This window comes from Muscardinus avellanarius (genome assembly GCF_963383645.1).
Source record: "Muscardinus avellanarius genome assembly, chromosome: X".
In the NCBI taxonomy this organism is placed as follows: domain Eukaryota; kingdom Metazoa; phylum Chordata; class Mammalia; order Rodentia; family Gliridae; genus Muscardinus; species Muscardinus avellanarius.
Genome location: NC_137792.1, coordinates 76,716,093 through 76,734,749, shown reverse-complemented (window position 1 = coordinate 76,734,749; position 18,657 = coordinate 76,716,093). Strand labels below are relative to the sequence as shown.

At 38.4% G+C, this 18,657-nt stretch overlaps 1 protein-coding gene across 3 annotated transcripts in view; it reads left to right on the top strand.

Annotated features, from left to right (window-relative positions):
* SLC25A14 (solute carrier family 25 member 14) overlaps positions 1–11,180 on the top strand; it is a gene marked incomplete at both ends in the record, with an annotated part of 48,145 nt that extends 36,965 nt beyond the window's left edge. For all 3 annotated transcript variants that reach the window (XM_080718392.1, XM_080718394.1, XM_080718393.1), the window contains 4 exons: positions 5,046–5,170; positions 6,223–6,358; positions 9,906–9,986; positions 11,139–11,180. In XM_080718392.1, the coding sequence (XP_080574518.1) occupies positions 5,046–5,170; positions 6,223–6,358; positions 9,906–9,986; positions 11,139–11,180 (384 nt within the window). The remainder of the gene's footprint in view (positions 1–5,045; positions 5,171–6,222; positions 6,359–9,905; positions 9,987–11,138) is intronic.
* Positions 11,181–18,657: the final 7,477 nt, after the last annotated feature.

The window sequence follows — 18,657 nt, the reverse complement described above, 5'->3', positions numbered from 1 at the left end:
GTGTGCCACCTTGCCCATCCCTCTAAATCATTTGTAAGTACACAATTCAGTATGTTAAATACATTCACAGTGTTGTGCAACCAATCTCCAGAACTCTTTTCATCTTGCAAAACTGAAACTATACACTAAAGAAAACTGCCTGTTTCTCCTTCCCCTCAGCACCGAGCAACCCCTATCTTACTCTGTCTCTATGAATTTGATTAGATACCTCATAAAATGGAATCATATAGTTTTATCTATGTATGATTTATCACCTCCCATGAGATTTCACTTAGCATAATGTCCTTAAGGTTTATCCATGTGGTAGCATATGTCAGATTTCCTTCCTTTTTAAGGCTGAATAATAGTCCATTGTATGTATATTCCACATTTTGTTTTCTGCTCAACCACTGATGGACATTGGAGTGGTTTCCAGTTTTGGATTATTGTGAATAATGCTGCTGTGCATGGTTTGGGTATGCAGATTGAGACCCTGCTATCAGTACTTTTGGCTCTGTATGTAGAAGTGGAATTTCTGGATCATAGGGCATTTCTATGTTTCTTTATTTTATTTTATGGTGGTACTGTGGAAATCTAGAGCCATTCTACCTCTGAGCTACACTCTCAGCCACTTATTAAGATTTTTGTTTTGAAACAAAAAATCTCACTAGCTTGCTGAGAGTCTTGCTACATTACTGAGACTGGTCTCAAACATGAGATCCTCCTGTCTCTACTTTCTAAGGAGGAGGATAGTAGGTTTGCAGCCAGCCACGGCAATTTAGTGAGGCCCTCAAGAATTTAGTGAGACTGTGTTTCCAAATAAAAAATAAAATTGAGCCGGGTATGGTGGCACACACTTGTAATCCCAACATTTGGGAGGCTGAGACAAAACGATGGCGGTTCGTAGACAGCCTCAGCTACTTAGTGAGGCCCTTTGGAATTCAGTGAGACCCTGTTTCAAAATAAAGAATAAAAAAATATGGCTGGGGTTATAGCTTGGAGGTAAATACCCCTGAGTATTTACTATAATACTATAATACTATAGATAATTTCATATTTTGCCTTCTTTAATACTGTATCATAGTGTTATATGATAGGGATTTTCTTATATCATTAATATTCTTCAAAAATGTGACTTTTATTGGGTAAAGGCTAAATAAATGATGTGTATGTATGCCTCTTCCATCTTGTACTCCATTAAGATGTATGACAGTAATGCACTAATAAAAATTTTTTCTTTTTTTTTGGTGGTACTGTGGTGGAACCCAGGGGCTTCTCTACCTCCGGGCTATACTCCCAGACCTATTTTTTATACTTTATTTGGAAACAGGGTCTCACTAAGTTGCTGAGAGCCTCACTAAGTAGCTGAGGCTGGCTTTGAACCCATGTGATCCTCCTGTCTCAGCCTGCCCGGCAACTAATAAAAAATTTTAAAATATGACTTTTAGATCTCTAGCAACCCTGTATTGTGTGATCTGTGATAGGAGTATTATACTAGTGAGAGGAACATTGGTAAAGTTACAACAGGAGGACCTGGAAGTGAAGTAATCTTTTTCGTTGGCCCTTTCCCTAGCTGCCTCATACCCCTGCTATCACCCTTTCTGTACATCCTAAAATTCCATCAATTAAACTTGGAAGCTTTCCTTTTCTCACTGACTCTTGCTTCATAGTTTTATTTTTCATAAGAGCTTTATTGGGATAATTCACATACCATAAAATGCACCATGTTATGGTTTCTAGTATATTTATGTTTTTGTGCAACCATTACCACTGTCTAAATTTAGAACATTTTCTTTACCAAAAAGAACCCCTCCCTGTAGCTGGGTTTGGCTGTGCATGCTAGTGGTCCCAGTACTTGGGAGGCTGGGACAGGAGGATCACAGGTTTGCTGCCAGCCTTAGTAATTTAGTGAGGCCCTCTGCAACTTAGACCCCTTTTCAAAATAAAAATAAAATAGAGCTGGAGGTATAGCTCAGACTGAGAATTCTCCTGGGTTTAATCCCCAGTACCAAAAAGGAAAAGAAAATCCTGCCCTACCCTTTAGTAGTCATTTCCCAGTTCCTCCAGTCCTCCCAGCAATAGACAACCACTATATCTTCTGTCCATATAGATTTGTCTATTACAGATTTCTAGATATTTCATATAAATGGAAGCATATCATATGTAGTCTTTAGTGACTGGCTTCTTCCATTATCATTAGCATGTTGTTTCCAAGGTTTAAATATGATGTGGTATGTATCAGTACTTTTTTTTTTAGTGCTGGGGATCGAATTCAGGGTCTTGAGAGCAACATCCCTAGCTCTAGTTCTTCATTTCTTTTTATGGCTCAATAATAATTCCAGTGTATGGATAATACCACATTTTTGCTTCTCCCTTCATTGATTAATGAGCATTTGGGTTGTTTTATACTCTCTGGTTATTATGCCTAATGCTTCTATGACCATTGGTGTATACATTTTTATTTTAATTTTTTTCTACTTGCTTTTTTGGTGTATACATTTCTTGTGGTACTGGCGATGGGACCAGGGGTATTCTACCTCTGAGCTACATCCCAGCCCTATTTTGTTCTTTTTATTTTCTTTTGTGGATCTGGAGATGGAATCCAGGAGTGTTCAACTTCCGAGCTACATCCCCTTCCCTATTTATTATTCTTTATTTTAAAACAGGGTCTCACTAAGTTGTGGAGGGCCTTAGTAAATAGCTGAGGCTGTCCACAAACCACAATCCTCTGGTCTCAGCCTCCCAAATGCTGAGATTACAAGTGTGAGACACCACATCTCTTTTATTTTAAAACATGGTCACTCTAACGCCGGGCATGGTGGCGCGCGCTTGTAATCCCCGCACTTGGGAGGCTGAGACAGGAGGATCGCACAGGTTCAAAGTCAGCCTCAGCTACATAGTGAGGCTCTCAGCAACTTAGTGAGACCCTGTTTCCAGATAAAATATAAAATAGGTCTGGGAGTGTAGCCCGGAGGTAGAAAAGCCCCTGGGTTCCACCCCCAGTACCAAAAGAAAAAAAAAAACACAAAAAAACATGGTCACTCTAAGTTGCAGAAGACCTTACTAAGTTGCTAAGACTGGCTGCAAACCTGCATTCCTCCTTGTCTCAGCCTCCCAAGTACTGGGATTACAAATGTGCACCATCATTCCTAGCTTGGCGTAAACCTGTTTGCATGAACATATATTTTCAGTTCTCTTGGGTATATAATCTAAGTCTGGAATTGGGTCATATGCTAATTTTTTGTGTGGTACTGGGGATTAAATTTAGAGACATTCTACCTATGAGTTACACCCCCAGCCCCCCTTTTTTAAAAAGTGTTTTGAAATAGGGTCTTGCTAGGTTGCTGAGAGTCTCACTACGTTGCTGAGGTTGTCTTTCAATTTGGGATCCTCTGCCTCAGCCTCTCAAGTACTGGTGTGCACTACCATGCCTGGCATCATATGCTAATTATGTTTAACCTTTTGAGGAAATATCAAATTGTTTTCCACAGTGGCTGTCCCATTTTTCATTCCCACTAACAGTGTATAAGTGCTTAAATTTCTCTACATCTTCACTAACACATGGTATTTTCTCTTATAAATAAATTACTGAAACTTGGAGTGGTGGTGCATGCTTATAATCCTAGTACTTGGGAGGCCAAGACCGGAGGATTGAGGTTTGAGACCAACCTCAGCAATTTAGCAAGGCCTACAGCAGTTTAGTAAAACCCTGTTTCAAAATAAACAATAAAATAGAACTGGGGGTATAGCTCAGAGGTAGAATGCCCCTGGGTTTAATCCTCAATACCACTAAAAAAGAAATTATTATAGTAACACTGGTAGGTATGAAGTGGTGTCATTATAGTTTGTTTGACTTTTTTTTTTTTTTTTTTTGGTGACACTTGGGATGGAAGCCCTTCTACCTCCGGGCTACACTCCCAAACCTATTTTATATTTTATTTGGAAACAGGGTCTCTTAAGCCAGCGAGGCTGGCTTTGAACCTGCGTGATCCTCCTGTCTCTGCCTCCCAAGCGCAGGGATTGCAAATGTGTGCCACCACACCCGGTGTGTCATTATAGTTTTGATTTGTATTTTCCTAGTGATTAATGATGTTAAGCATCTTTTCCTGTGCTTGTTGGCAATTCGTGTATTATCTTTGGGAGAATGTCTTTAGATCTTTTGCCCATTTTTAAAATTGGATTGTCTTTTTTGTTGTGTTATGAGAATTTTTTGTATATTCTGGATACTAGTGACTTATAAGATACATGATTTGCAAATGTATTTCCATTGTGTGGGTTTTCTCTTTCTTGGTGGTGTCTTTTAAGTCAAAAAAGTTTTTAATTATGATACTGTCCAATTTATTTTTCTTTTGTCTCTAATTTCACTATATCAATTAAGTACAGCATGTGAGTTGGAAATTTGTTGGTGTTAGTCATTGATTTGAAAGAATGATCTTGCCAGGCCTGGTGTGCAAACTTGTCATCCAGCATTCGGGAGGTGGAGACTGGAGGATCGTGGTTCACGGACAGCCTCAGCCTCAGCCACTTAGTGAGGCCCTTCGCAACTCAGTGAGACCCTGTTTCAAAACTAAAAAGACTAAAAAATAGGGCTAGGGTGTAGCTAGGAGGTATAATGTCCCTGAGTTCCATCCTAGGTACTGCAAACAAAAGAAAAAAGAAAGAAAAGAAAGAATGATCTCTGTTTCACACTTGAAATTTTCTCAAACTTTTCAACTGTTGACATATTTGTGTTTCCTTCCTTCCTTCCTTCCTTCCTTCCTTCCTTCCTTCCTTCCTTTCTTCCTTCCTTCCTTCCTTCTGGTACTGGGGATGGAACCCAGGGGCATTCTACCTCCGAACTACACCCCAGCTCTATTTTTATGCTTTATTTTGAGACAGTAACAAACTGAGTTGCAAAGGGCCTCACTAAGTAGTACCTGAGGCTGTCTGCAAATCACGATCCTCCTTTCTTAGCCTCTCAAATGCTGAGATTACAAGCATGCGCCACCACACCCAGCTTCTCTTCTTTAAGACATATCATTCTCTTGTTTATGTCCTTTGTATCTAATGTCATTTATTTTCTGTAGGGTGTGGTCCCGACTGCACAGCGTGCTGCCATTGTTGTGGGAGTAGAGCTGCCAGTTTATGATATTACCAAGAAGCACCTGATATTGTCAGGAATGATGGGAGATACAATTTTAACTCACTTTGTGTAAGTAGGATAGGTTGTGCTCATTTTATATTTGAGCACAAAAAACCTGGTTCACCGACATCCTCAGTTGGAATTAATAACTGGTACATATTGCCTCAATACCCTTTTCTCTCCTATCACCAGCACTTCAAGGCTTCTGAATGTTTTACACATCAGAAACCCCAGATGCTATAGGCACTTGGATACTTGGGAGGAGTAGTGTGTAATACAGCATCCTGCCAGATGTCTATACAGTTTGCATTTATTCAAACACAAATTCTCTGTGTAATAAACACATCTATTATTTGCTTTGGGTGATTTTTATACCAGAAAGTAAACTTTTCAATGGTAATCAGAAAAAAAAGGTGAAATTTTATAGTCTCTGAAACTTAAAACTGTGGTTTTAAGAATCTTGGCAATCTCAGAATCTTGGCAATCTCATCTTACTTTTTTTTTTTTGGTGGTACTGGGGTTCTCAGAAGCCCTTCTACCTCCGGGCTACACTCCCAGACCTATTTTATACTTTTTATTTGGAAAAAGGGTCTCTTAAGCCAGCGAGGCTGGCTTCGAACCTGCACGATCCTCCTGTCTCTGCCTCCCAAGCATGGGGATTACAAGCGTGTGCCACCACGCCTGGTCTTCATCTTACTTTTTGTCTTACTTTTGTATTTTAATATATTTTTTATTTTTTATATTATTTTTTATTTATATTTTTATATTATTTTTATATATTATATTTTATAACTCAAATGCACTTGCCACATGATACTGTGGTTTGAAAAGTTTATGTAAGTAATAGATGATGAATGACATTTCCTACTTCAGAGATCCTGTTAGGCTTATAAACCTTTTGAAGCAGGGCCAAGTTTCAGACTGAGAGCTAAAGGAACAATCTTTGAATGATGTCTCTTTAGAACAAATTTTCTTTCTCCTTAGATTATAACAAAAGGGCAAGTGTCAGATTTTATCTGATGGGTCTGAGTTATTGTACCTTTATGTTTTTCCTAATTTCTGTTTAAGTGGGAAGGAGGTAGAAGTGGGGCAACCTATCTTGTAAAAGCTTTCATTTTTAGTTCCAGCTTTACATGTGGCTTGGCTGGGGCTCTCGCATCCAATCCAGTTGATGTGGTACGAACTCGCATGATGAACCAGAGGGCAATTGTGGGACATGTGGACCTCTATAAGGGTACCCTGGATGGTATTTTAAAGGTATGCACAACATGGATTTAGATTATATTTTTAGTTTTCTTTGATATCTTAGACCTTTTTAAAATTCTTGGTGGGTATATATCACTTAGAAGATAAAAGAATAATTATATATATATTTACTATCCTTTCAGAGTCATTCTCAAGTAGAAAAGCTATCTCTGACAGTGGTCCTTAGTATTATTATTCCAATTTGAGTGCATGAGAATACAGGATATTTTTTATTAATAGCACCATGTAGAATTGTTGATAGAAAAGACTTATATATCTCCTAAAAGCCCACTTTTTATAATAATAATACTAGGAAACCTCATATTTTATTTTATTATTTGTGTGGTACTGGGGATGGAACCCAGGGGCATTCTACCTCCGAGTGACATCCCCAGCCCTATTTTTTTTTTTTTTTTTTTTTTTTGCGGTATTAGGGATTGAACCCAGGGAGATTCTACTTCCGAGCTACACCCGCAACCCTATTTTTTATTCTTTATTTTGAGACAGGGTCTCACTGAGTTGCACAGGGCCTCACTAAGTTCGATGGCCGTGAACTGTGATCCTCCTGTCTCAGCCCCTCAGATGCTGGGATTACAAGTATGCACCACCATGCCCGCCTTGAAACTTCATATTAAAAAAAAAAAAAAAAACCTGCTGGGTATGGTGGTGCACACTTGTAATCTCAGTACTTGGGAGGCTAAGACAGGAGAATCTCAGTTTCCCAGCCAGCCTGAACTACTTAGTGAAGCCTTTGCAACTCAGTGAAACACTGTTTTCAAAATAAAGAATAACAAATACGTCTGTGGAGTGTAGCTATGTGGAGGTAGAATGTCCCTGGGTTCAACCCCCAGGACTGCAGATAAAATAAAATACCCTAAAGCTGGCACTTGATTTAAGTTTGCCACTGTTTTAGAGATTTATAAGGATTCAGATGGCTCATAGAACTACTAAAGATCATGTGCATTTATATTCCACAGGTATTAGAAACCTTAAAGAGCTAGACACTATGAAGTGGTAGATTGAAAGAGATACTATGAAGAAAATAAAGCATATTAGAATAATGACTTGGTAGTAGGGAATTCAGATCACCAAGTCAGGAAAACCCTGTGAGGGAGTGACTTTTGATCTAGGGTCTGAAAGATGAGAGGGAATAGCCATATAAAGAACCTGAAGCAAAGCATTTCATAAAGAAGGGACAGGTTAAAAAAGGCCTGAGTTGGAAATGAGCTTACTGTGGTCAAGGGTTAGAAAAAAGGCTTGTGTGGGGCTGAGTGTGGTGAGTGAAGGAGAAGGTAGTAAGAATCACGTGAAAGGAGAGAGAAGCAGGGGCTACATCATGTAGAATCCTGTATGTCACTGCAGAGAATTTGCAATTAGAAGGAATCCACAAGGAATCCATCTGAGAGCTTTAAGCAGGAAAATGACACAATCTAATTTATAATTTTAAAAGATTGTTCTGAGCTAGGCATGAGGGCACGTGCCTGTAATCCCAGTACTTGAGAGGCTGAGACAGGAGGATCTCAGGTTCTTAGCCAGCCTCAGCAACTTAGACTTTCAGCTATCTAGTGAGACCGTTTCAAAACAAAACATTTAAAAAGGGTTTGGGGGTGTATCTTGGAGGTAGAATGTCTCTGGGTTCAATCCCCACTATCACAAAAAAGATTGTTCTGGCTTCTAGGTGGAGAGTTTCGACAAATTAGGAGTCTATTGTGATATTCTATGTAGGAGAAGATGGGATTTGATTGTGTCTCTGAGGTCCTTTGTCATTTAACAGTCTACGATTCTAGGTTTTTTGCATCTAGTTTTTATTTTGAATGTAAAAGTTTTTCATGCAGAGCATGGTAGTGCATGCTTGCAATCCCAGTACTTGGGAGGCTGAGACAGGGTTGTAAGTTCGAGACCAACCTCAGCAACTTAGGCCCTCTGCAACTTAGGGAGACCCTGTTTCAAAATAAAAGAATAAAATAGGGCTGGAGGTGCAGCATATAGGTAGAATGCTCCTAGGTTCCATACCCAGCACCACACCAGAAATAAGTTTTTCAGCATCAGTCTGGGTCTGAGACTTTTGAAATTTGTTGAAGATTTATTGATGGAGGTGTATTACCACTGTGCTTCCATAAATAGTGTCCTTATTACATTACTATTTGTTCCCCCAAAACTATTTAATAAGAATAATTATCTCTAGTGTTCTTCAACTACAGGATGGGATAAGGCATTTTTGCAAGTCTAGCTTCTCACTATTGTCCTATCCAAATATACTTTTTAGAATAGTGGTAATTTCATTTCACCAGTGGAAAGGCAAAACAATATTTTAATATCTAACACAATGTCTAACACACTGTAGTTGTTTCCTAGGTATTTGTCTATAATAGATAATCTGTTTCTGATGGCTAAATTCAGCACAGTCACTTGCTTATGAACTTTTGTAGGTGTAATTTGTCATTTACTTCTCACAACCACTTGGTATATAGAGAGACCCCAAAACTCAGAGAAGTACACATTGTTTCTCATGTAATCCTCTGCATTCACATGAAATAGGCCATAGGGTCACATGGAATTTACAATGATGAAACAGAATCTGAGAAGAAGAGTGATTTTGGCCAACTTTCTATTCCCTTACCGTGTTTTAGTTTTCTTCATAGCACTTATTTTAGGATAATATATATTTTAGGATAATATATATGTCAATTTGTATATTTGCTTGTCATCCCCACTGGAGAATACATATTCTGTGAGAGCAAGGAGTGTTTCTACCTTAGGATCTCTTATGAGGTTGTAGTCCATGTATCATCTAAGGTTGCAGTCACCTCATGGCTTGAATGGGGCTAGGATATCTTCCTCAAAGATCACTCATGGCTGTTAGCTGGAGGCCTCAGTTCCTCACTGTATAAGTTTCTCTTTATGACATTTGCACCTGGTTTCCTTCAGAGTGACTGATCCAAGAGAGAATGAGGTAGATTCCACCTTATATATCAAATATCTTTTTTGCAGTACTAGGGATTGAACTGCGGGGTGGTTTACCACCCAAATCCTTTGTATTTTCTGTTTTGAGACAGGGTCTTGCTAAGTTTCCCAGGCTTACTTTGAATTTGCCATCCTCCTGCCTCAGCCTCCCAAGTAGTTAGGATTGTAGGCATATAAAACCACATCCGGCTCTAAAATATATTTTTATAACCAGCAATGAAAATGGAAGTGAAATATGTTCACTAATGCCATATTTTATTGGTGACACAAGACCATTCCTGAATTGTTGTGGGGAAAGGACTACACAATGGTGTAAATAACCAAAGGTAGGGTTCATTATGGGCCATTGTGGAGACTGGCTCTTATTTTCTGTTATGTTCCCAGCTCTGAGAAGAGTGCCTTGTATGTGGTGAGTGTTCAGTAAATATTTGTTAAATAATTGGGTAGAAGGAGCCAGTGAAGGTATATGAATTCATTGTATCTGTGGAAAAAGTCATTCATAGATCCATATAATTGCAGGAGAGAGAGTGGAAAATAGTTGTCAGATATAAAAAGAAAGGCAAGTTCACTGTTCTTGATTATATCTTTCCTTCAGATGTGGAAACATGAAGGGTTTTTTGCACTCTACAAAGGATTTTGGCCAAACTGGCTTCGACTTGGACCCTGGAACATCATTGTATCCTTTTAGAACATGAGAATGAAAGCGAATGGTTCAGGTACCCAGGTAATTTTAGGGTATGGGAAGGAAATTTTCATTATGAAAGCCTTTTAGGAGCCAGGTGTAGTGGTACCAGGCTTGATTTCATAATAGCTACTTCCCCTGATTTTAAAAATTATGTAACTCAGCCAGGCGCAGTGGCACATGCCTGTAATTTCAGTGCTTGGGAGGCTGAAACGGGTATTTCCGGTTTGAGGACAGCCTTAGCAACTTAGTAAGACTCTCTTTCAAAATTAAAAATCTAAAGGGCTGAGGGTATATCTTGGAGGTAGAATGCCCTTGGGTTCAATCCTCAGTACCAAAAGAGAAAAGAAAAGAAACAGCTTTCAACTGGAGGCCTATACAAACTAAAAAGAGTAGAAAAGATATGCCATTTTTATCTATAAACCAAAATGACAGCAAATACAGTCAGTCTGGAAAGGGTTATGAAGTGTTTAGAAACCCTGATGGGAGATGCCCATAGGAAAGTCCATGCTGAGATGGTCTGGATTTCCTTTTCCTAACTATAGGCACAAAATATCTGGTAAATAACAGGACAAGAAAACATTCATAGAGTGAAGGAATCTACAGCGAAGCAGGACTCTTTCCTCATGGGCTAGTCTCTGTCCTTTGGCTGTTCTTGAGTACCTCCTATGTGCAAAGCCATGAATTGGATACCTTGTGTACAGTGATGAGCACCACAGGGTTGAAAAATAATTCCCTACCTTTGTAGGGTCTGTTGGCTGACAAAAATAATATCTCTTTCCCATACTCTTTAGAATTGCTCTAATCGCCTAATGTGTATAACAATTAAGCTAGCACTAAATTAATTGTTGTCATTGATGTTCTTGGGTAGTGTGTATGTGTGTGCTCTGTTCTGTTTGCTCCTGAAGACTATGTGTATTAGAGTTTTAATCTTAATATTGTTAAATACCAGTGATCATAGTAGGCACATGGTAAGTACTTGGCACATGTTTGTTTTGACAGGTGTTTTATACAATACTTTTAAGACAGTGCAACTTAGACTAGCACAGACTAAGTACCTTAATTGAAAAGAATAAAATGCACATGTTTAGAACCAGATTTCGCTTTCATTATCAACCCAGAGATCTTCCATGACTTACTCTTCAGTTTTTTATTACATACGAGCAGCTCAAAAGGCTTCAAATCTAAGAACTAAATATGTGCGAGAGCCCAGCTTTACCAGCCTTTCTACTCTTTCTTTCCCCTTTTTTTCCGTGTTCTAACGTATTTTGACAACATTGTGTTTACTGAACCAGTGGTCTTCCAAGGGCCTCCTGATGGAAGAACAATAGGATGGTGCAAAGTTGTTCATCTGTTTTTGCTATGTTAACTTTTTCCTGAGAGGAATGTTAACTTTGAGTCTCTGGCCCCAGATTGGTATCTTCTATGAAGATGGATACTGATAGGTGACATTCAAAACGGCCTTCTTTCCAAATGTGGGTTAAATGTTTGCTTTGCTGACTTGGGTTAGAGAAGAAGGCATAGGCCAGGACAGTTACTGCTATGAATGTTATAGACCTTGGTTCTCATTAAAGTATTTATTGGCTGAATCACTTTGACTTTGTCTTTATTTACTATTTTCTCCTTTGCCAACTCTTTACATTGCATTATTCTGAAAGTGATAAAAAAGTGACTATGAAATTGAGACTGGACTCTTAAGGCACACAGTTATGGTAGTAGAATAAGTGCATTGTGCTGGGCAAGGTGATGCATGCATATAATGCATGCATTGAAGATGGAAACAGGAGGATCTCAGGTTTGCGGTCAGTCTCAGCAACCTAGTGAGACCCTCTGTAACTTACTGAGACCTTGTTTCAAAACAAAAAATAAAAATAGGGCTCTGGTGTATCTCAGAGATAGAATGCCTCTAGCTTCAACCTTCAGTACTCACCCCCCCCACACACAAAGGAATAAATGCATTGTTTTTCCATGGCCATTCATGTTTTTCCACTGCCATTCATTGTTACAATGCCACTCCTAAACATCTGGGAAGTGCTTTTTTTCCTAAGCACAAACAAGTGAGCAAGTTTCTGCAGATAAAATAATCTTAAAAGAAGCTAAAATAGAGCCTTGTTGTAGTTGTCTTATGGGCAAAAAGTTCTGGCTACTTTCTTATAAGAGTGTCTGGAATATCGAAGGCACTCAAATATTGGTAAAATGAATAGGTGTTCATCTTTCTTTGTTTATTCTTTTGTTCATTTATTATGTGTCTAATATTCCCTAGGTTCTGTGAATGTGAAAATAAGTAAGAACAGGTATTAAGCTCAGATTATTAGTGGGAGAACAGATAAGTAAGTAATTCTAAGTAGCATATGAGAAATGGACAAAGTATTATAGGAGCACAGAGGAGAAATAACCTTACAGAGAAAATTTGCCAAAGCTTCGTAGCAGTTGTGGCATTTGAGCTGAGTCAAATGAGTTGATATTACTCATATGGATAAGGCTTTATACATTTTGGCAAATATCTAATAGCATATATCTACCATTAGAGAGTCACATAGAATGGTTTCACTGTGATAAAAAATTTTTTCACTTAGTAATATGCATTTAAGGTTCCTTCCTGTCTTTTCATGACTTGATAGCTCATGTCTTTTTAGTGCTGAATAATATTTCATTGTCTATATGTACCACAATTTATCTGTTCATCTACCAAAGAACATCTTGGTTGCTTCCAAGTTTTGGCAGTTATGAATAAAACTGTTATAAAATTTTGTGTGCAGATTTTTGTGTGGATGTAAGTTTTCAGCTTATATAGGTATATACAAAGGAATGTAATTGCCAGATGTTATGATAAGAATATATTTATAGGAAACTATCAAACTATCTTCTAAAGTGGATGTACAATTTTACTCTTCCCAGCAGCAGTGGACAAGAACTCCTGCTCTAGCTTTTTTATACCTTTTGGCATTGGCCTTGTTTTGGATTTGGGCTCTTATACTAGGTGTGGAGTGGCATCTCATTGTTTATAATTATTTTTAAACACTACATCCAAAGTAGATACTTGATTCAAAATAGATAAGCAAAAGGTAAGCCATTTTTTAAATTTAATTTTTATTTTTTGTAAATGGAACATATTGAGAGTGGTGTACATTTACATTGTGCCTCATGCCCTTCCCTCTCCCTTTCCCTCCCCCCCTAAAAGAGAGTGTCCAAGTAAATCATGTTGTATTTATGCTACTACACATATTTGTATGTAGCTCCTCCATTGAACAATCTCAGCTTTCTTCCTCTCCTATCCTTCCGTTCAAGCTTTGCTGAGATTTCCCCTCCATCATCTGGAATCCCTCTGGTATTACCACTGCTCCCTAGCTTGAACATATTAGAGAAAACATAAATCCCTTCTCTTTCTGTGCTTGACTAACCTTACTTAACATAATGTTCTCTAGTTCCTTCCATCTTCTTACAGATGCTATTATTTTATTTTTCTTTATAGCTGAATAGAATTCCATTGTGTGTATTTCCATAATTTTGCAATCCATTCATCTGTTGATGGAGATCTAGGTTGGTTCCATATTTTGGCTATTACAAACTGTGCTGCTATGAACATAGGTATGTATATGTTAACGTATTTCTCTGATTTCAGCTCCTTTGGAAAGATACCCAGGAGTGGTATAGCCAGATCAAATGGTGGATCTATTCCCACCTTTCTTAGGAATCTCCACACAGATCTCCATAGTGGCTGAACTACTTTGCACTCCCACCAACGGTGTAAAAGAGTTCCTCTTTCCCCACATCCTTGCCAGCAATTGTTGTTCTTTGATTTCTTTATCTTTGCCACTCTGATTGGGGTTAGATGGAATCTCGGCGTAGTTTTGATTTGCATCTCCCTGATGTTGAACATCTTTTCATGTTATCTATTGGCCATTTGTATCTCTTTTGTGAAATGTCTATTCATTCCAGTTGCCCATTTCTTGATTAGGTTGTTTGTTTTGCTAGTATAGAGTCTTTTGAGCTCTTTGTATGTTCTGGATATTAGCCCCCTATCAGAGTGGTGAGGTAAGCCATTTTTTAAGCAATGGTACTGGCTTAAAAATAGTTTTGGATGCCGGGCGTGGTGGTGCACGCTTGTAATCCCCGCGCTTGGGAGGCTGAGACAGGAGGATCACACAGGTTCGAAGCCAGCCTCAGCTACTTAGTGAGGCTCTCAGCAACTTAGTGAGACCCTGTTTCCAAATAAAGTATAAAATAGGTCTGGGAGTATAGCCCGGAGGTAGAAAGCCCCTGGATTCCACCCCCAGTACCACCAAAAAAAAAAATAGTTTTGGATGGTTTCATAGATATTTGGAAAATGGTTCTCATTTACTTCAACTTAAATGTTACTCCTTGCTGGGAGTGGAGGCTGAGACAGGAGGATCTCCGGCTCTCCTCCAGCCTCAGCTACTTAATGAGACCTCCACAACTTAGTGTTTCAAAATAAAGAAAACAAAATAGGGCTGGGGGTGTAGCACGGAGGTAGAATGCCCCTGGGTTCCATTCCTAGTACCTCTAAATAATTAATTAATTAATTACTAAAGAGAAACCTTCCAGTGAGTTCTTCTCTAATCTAAATAATTTTTCTTATTATGAATTCTTATGTGTCACAATTTATGATTACTTTTTGTGTTTGTGTTATAATTTGATTAATATCTGTATTTCCAATCAGTCTGTAAGGTTCATAAAGAGATAAGTTAGTTCAGTTTTACTCATTTTGGGGTTCTCAGTGCCTACCAGAGTTATATGCACTCAGTAAATGTTGGTTAAATGAATGAATGAATTGACCTGCAACAGAAGGATTAGGTAACATGTGTAATCACTAAACACATAATTTTTAAATTGAGATAAATTAAAAGTTGAATTACTGAATAGATGATTATATGATAAGGATTGATTCAAGCCTAAGCCACTATAAAGGCAGTTATTGCCATGACTTTAAGTAGTCTATATGCTGATGATTTCCAAGTGTACATCCTTGGCTCATACTTCTCATCTGAACTATATACATCTGTGCCTTTGTCTCACTATTCACATTTTTGTTATAAAGTATGATAGATGCTTCACACTTAACATGTACAAAACAAAATTTTTTTTTATTTATTTTATTGGTGCACTGTATTCATACATCATAGTGGGATACATACTTTTGTAGACATACATGCACACAATGCCCAGTCAGCCCCCACCCGATCCCCACTCCATTCTCTCCCTATCCCTCCTTCCCATGCTTAGCTTAGTGGTTGACATCTAGTATTAAAGCAATTTATCCAAAATTAAAAATGATAATCTCACATAACAGTTTCAGTTGTCTGATACCAAGCTTTTGATGACTTAAAGATAACTTTTCAATATTTCTTTTTGCTTTCTTTCTTACCAGAGAATATTTTTTTTCTATTTTTTTAGGTGAAACTATCATATATTTATATATTTATTTTTCAGAAAAAAATCTATCCTAATATGGAATATGGACTCTAGGTACCCAAAACGATCTTGAAAAGGAACAAAGCTAGAAGATATATATTTTCTGATTTCAAACCATATAAAGCTACAATAATTGAAACAGTGTAGTACTATTCTAAAGGCAGATATATAAACCATTGGAGTTAAATAAAAGCCTAGAGCTAAATTCTTCCCTATATTGTCAAGTTATTTTTGACAAGGTTTCCACGAACATTTGGTGATGGAAATAATAATATTTTAACTAAATATTGTTGAAAAATAATAATTACATGGAAAAGAATAAAATTGGACCTTTACCTAATCCCATATACAAATATTAACTCAAAATTGATAAAAGACCTAAATATAAATCTTAAGACTATAAACTTTTAGGAGAAAATCTGGGTCATAAAACCTCACAACATTGAAATTGGCAGTGATTTCTTGGTTATGATTTCAATGGCACAGGCAACAGAAGAGTATACAAACTCCCTAAAAAATAAAAAAAATATTGTATATCCAAAGACAATGTAAACAGAGTTAACAGTTGCTAATAGAATGGGATAAAATATTTCCAAATGCTATATCTGAAGGTATATTAATATTCCAACTAGAAATCCTAAAAATTAACAACAATAAAGGCAAACAATACCCTTTAGAGATAGGTAACAGACTAACATAAATAATGAATCTCCACAGATAACCAATCTTAGTTGTCTGTTGGATGGAAAATCTTGTTTCTCTAGTTCTGATGTGTGTTACCTATTTCTTCTTTGTAGTTAATCTCTTTGAGTATTTTCTTTAGTGCTGGTTTTGAAGACATAAATTCCTTCAGTTTCTGTTTGTCATGGAAGCTTCTTATTTCTCCATCTAATTTGATAGAAAGTTTTGCTGGGTAGGAAATTTTTGGCTGGAAGTTGTTTTCTTTCAGAGTTTGGAATATGTTACTCCAAGCCCTTCTGGCTCTCATAACTTGGTTTGGGAAGTCTGGAGTGATTCTAATTGGTTTGCCTCTGAATGTCACTTGGCCCTTTGCTTTTGTTGCCTTTAAGATTCTCTGCTTGGCTTCCACATTGGTCATTTTGACAATTATGTGGCGTGGGGATCCTCTTCTCCGATCCTGTCTAAAGGGAGTTCTATAAGTTTCCTGGACCTGTGTATCGACCTCTTGCTCTATGTTTGGAAAATTTTCTGCTATTACTTCCTTGAAGAGATTGTTGATCCCTTTGGTTTCACTTTCTTTTCCTTCCTCTATTCCAATTATTCTTAGGTTAGCTCTCTTAAAATGGGCCCATATTTCTTCAATATCAGATTCCTGCTGTTGGATATTTTTTTCTAGATTAGAAACTATGCGTTCATTTTTGGATTGCTCATCTTCTAAGAGCGAGATTCTGTTCTCCATGTGTTCTAATCGGTTGTTTGTGCTTTGAATTGAGGCCTTTACTTCATTAATTGCATCCTTTATCTCTTTTTGGCTCTCTCTGAGTTCTTTTCGAAGCACCTCTATTATTTCTACAGTTATTTTCCTGATTTGATCTTCTAGAAATCTCTGATTTTCAGTTTTATCGGGTTCTGATGTTGTGGGGTTGTGTGCATTCATTGCTCCAGTATTATTCCTCTTTCCCATGATTTCGGAAGTTTGTGCCTTCTCTGGGTTCTTCCTTTGGGTCACTATGACTTCACTTAAGGTGCTCTGGATCTCGAGTCAGTAGTATCTCAGACCCCACTACTCCTTTACTGGGTTGTATCACAGAGTCTCTGACCCAGAGAGTCGATAGAGATTGCTTTAGACTGTGGGGGGTGCCAGGTTGCACGTTCTCCTATGGTGTGATATCTCTGCCACCGCCCCTCTCCCACTGGGTCAAGTCCCAGGGAGTACAGTACTGGGATTTCTCCTCTGTGGCCCGCAATTTGACTCACTGTTCTTGAGTATGCAGATGTAGCTGTACTGAATTCGATGAATTCGCTGCTGCCGCCGCCGGTGGCAATATGGCGCCGCTCGCTGCTACGCCCTCAGCTGTGGGGCTGTAGTTTTTCTTCTTGGTTTTGGTTTCCACTCTGAATCCCTGCAGCGTGTGCTGAGCTCAGACAATGGAGCTTTAGGTGATCTCTGCGCGGAGAAATCCCGCCTGGCTGTTCCGCAGTGGCTCACCTCGGCTTGCTGTAGCCGTCTCGTGAATTCGCCGGTGCCGCCAGCAGTATGGTGCTGCTGCCACGTCCTCGGGCTTGAGGATCTCCTCTGTGGCTCTGTTCTCAGTCCGCTTTCCTTCTGGAGCCTGGTGATTTTTTTTTTCTCTGGTGATGGTGATTTCTGGCTATGAAAGGCGCTGATTTTGTGGTAATGGAGATTTGTTGTTAGCGGGGCTCTTAAGCCCCGCTTTTCTCGGTCGCCATCTTCCCGGAAGTCTCGAAATCCAAAATTCTTGATTTACTCTCTAAAAATCCTCTAAGTGGCTCAGGCCTTAAAGTGATCTTTAACTCTGTTTTCTTTCTCAGAACCCACATCCTAACCCCTAGCAAGACATATTTGAAGGGATGAAATGAGGATCAAACTGCAGGCTATAAATTGAAAAACCATTAACCCCCCATTTTTTGAGAAGCTGGAAAGTGAGATGACTCAGATAATAAGAGCTGAGCCAGGTGATGAGCACCTTTGGTCCCAGCTGTTCAGGAGGATCACATGAGCCCAGAATTTCAAGGCTATCCTGGACAACAGTAAAACCATGTTTCAAAAAAAGAAAAATAATAGTTAACATTGGCATAGCTTTTATTATGTACCAGGTACTGTTCTGATTGTATTGTTTATAAAACATCTAGGTCCATAGATCACCCATGTATAGGTAGTATTGTCATTTTTCATGGGAAACCAAAGCTCAGAAAGCAGCAGAACTAACCTCCAGAATGCTACCCATGCTTACAATCACTACCCTAGAGGTGTACTGACTTACCTTGTTTAGAGTCACTTAAAATTTATGGCAGGTGAGCACTAAAGAATATTGATTTCATTAATTCCTCTATCTTTATAGCACCCTGGGAGAAAGAAGGCCAATATTTTTTGTGCTTGGTCACTCTTTCACACTTAACTATAATAATGGATTTAGATTATTTTCCTGGAGTTCTATGGCCATGAACATATACTTCTCCCTTATTCTCTGCTTTTTACTGCTTTCTTTTCTTTTTCTTTCCCTTGGTTGGCCTTTCTTTTGATTACTTT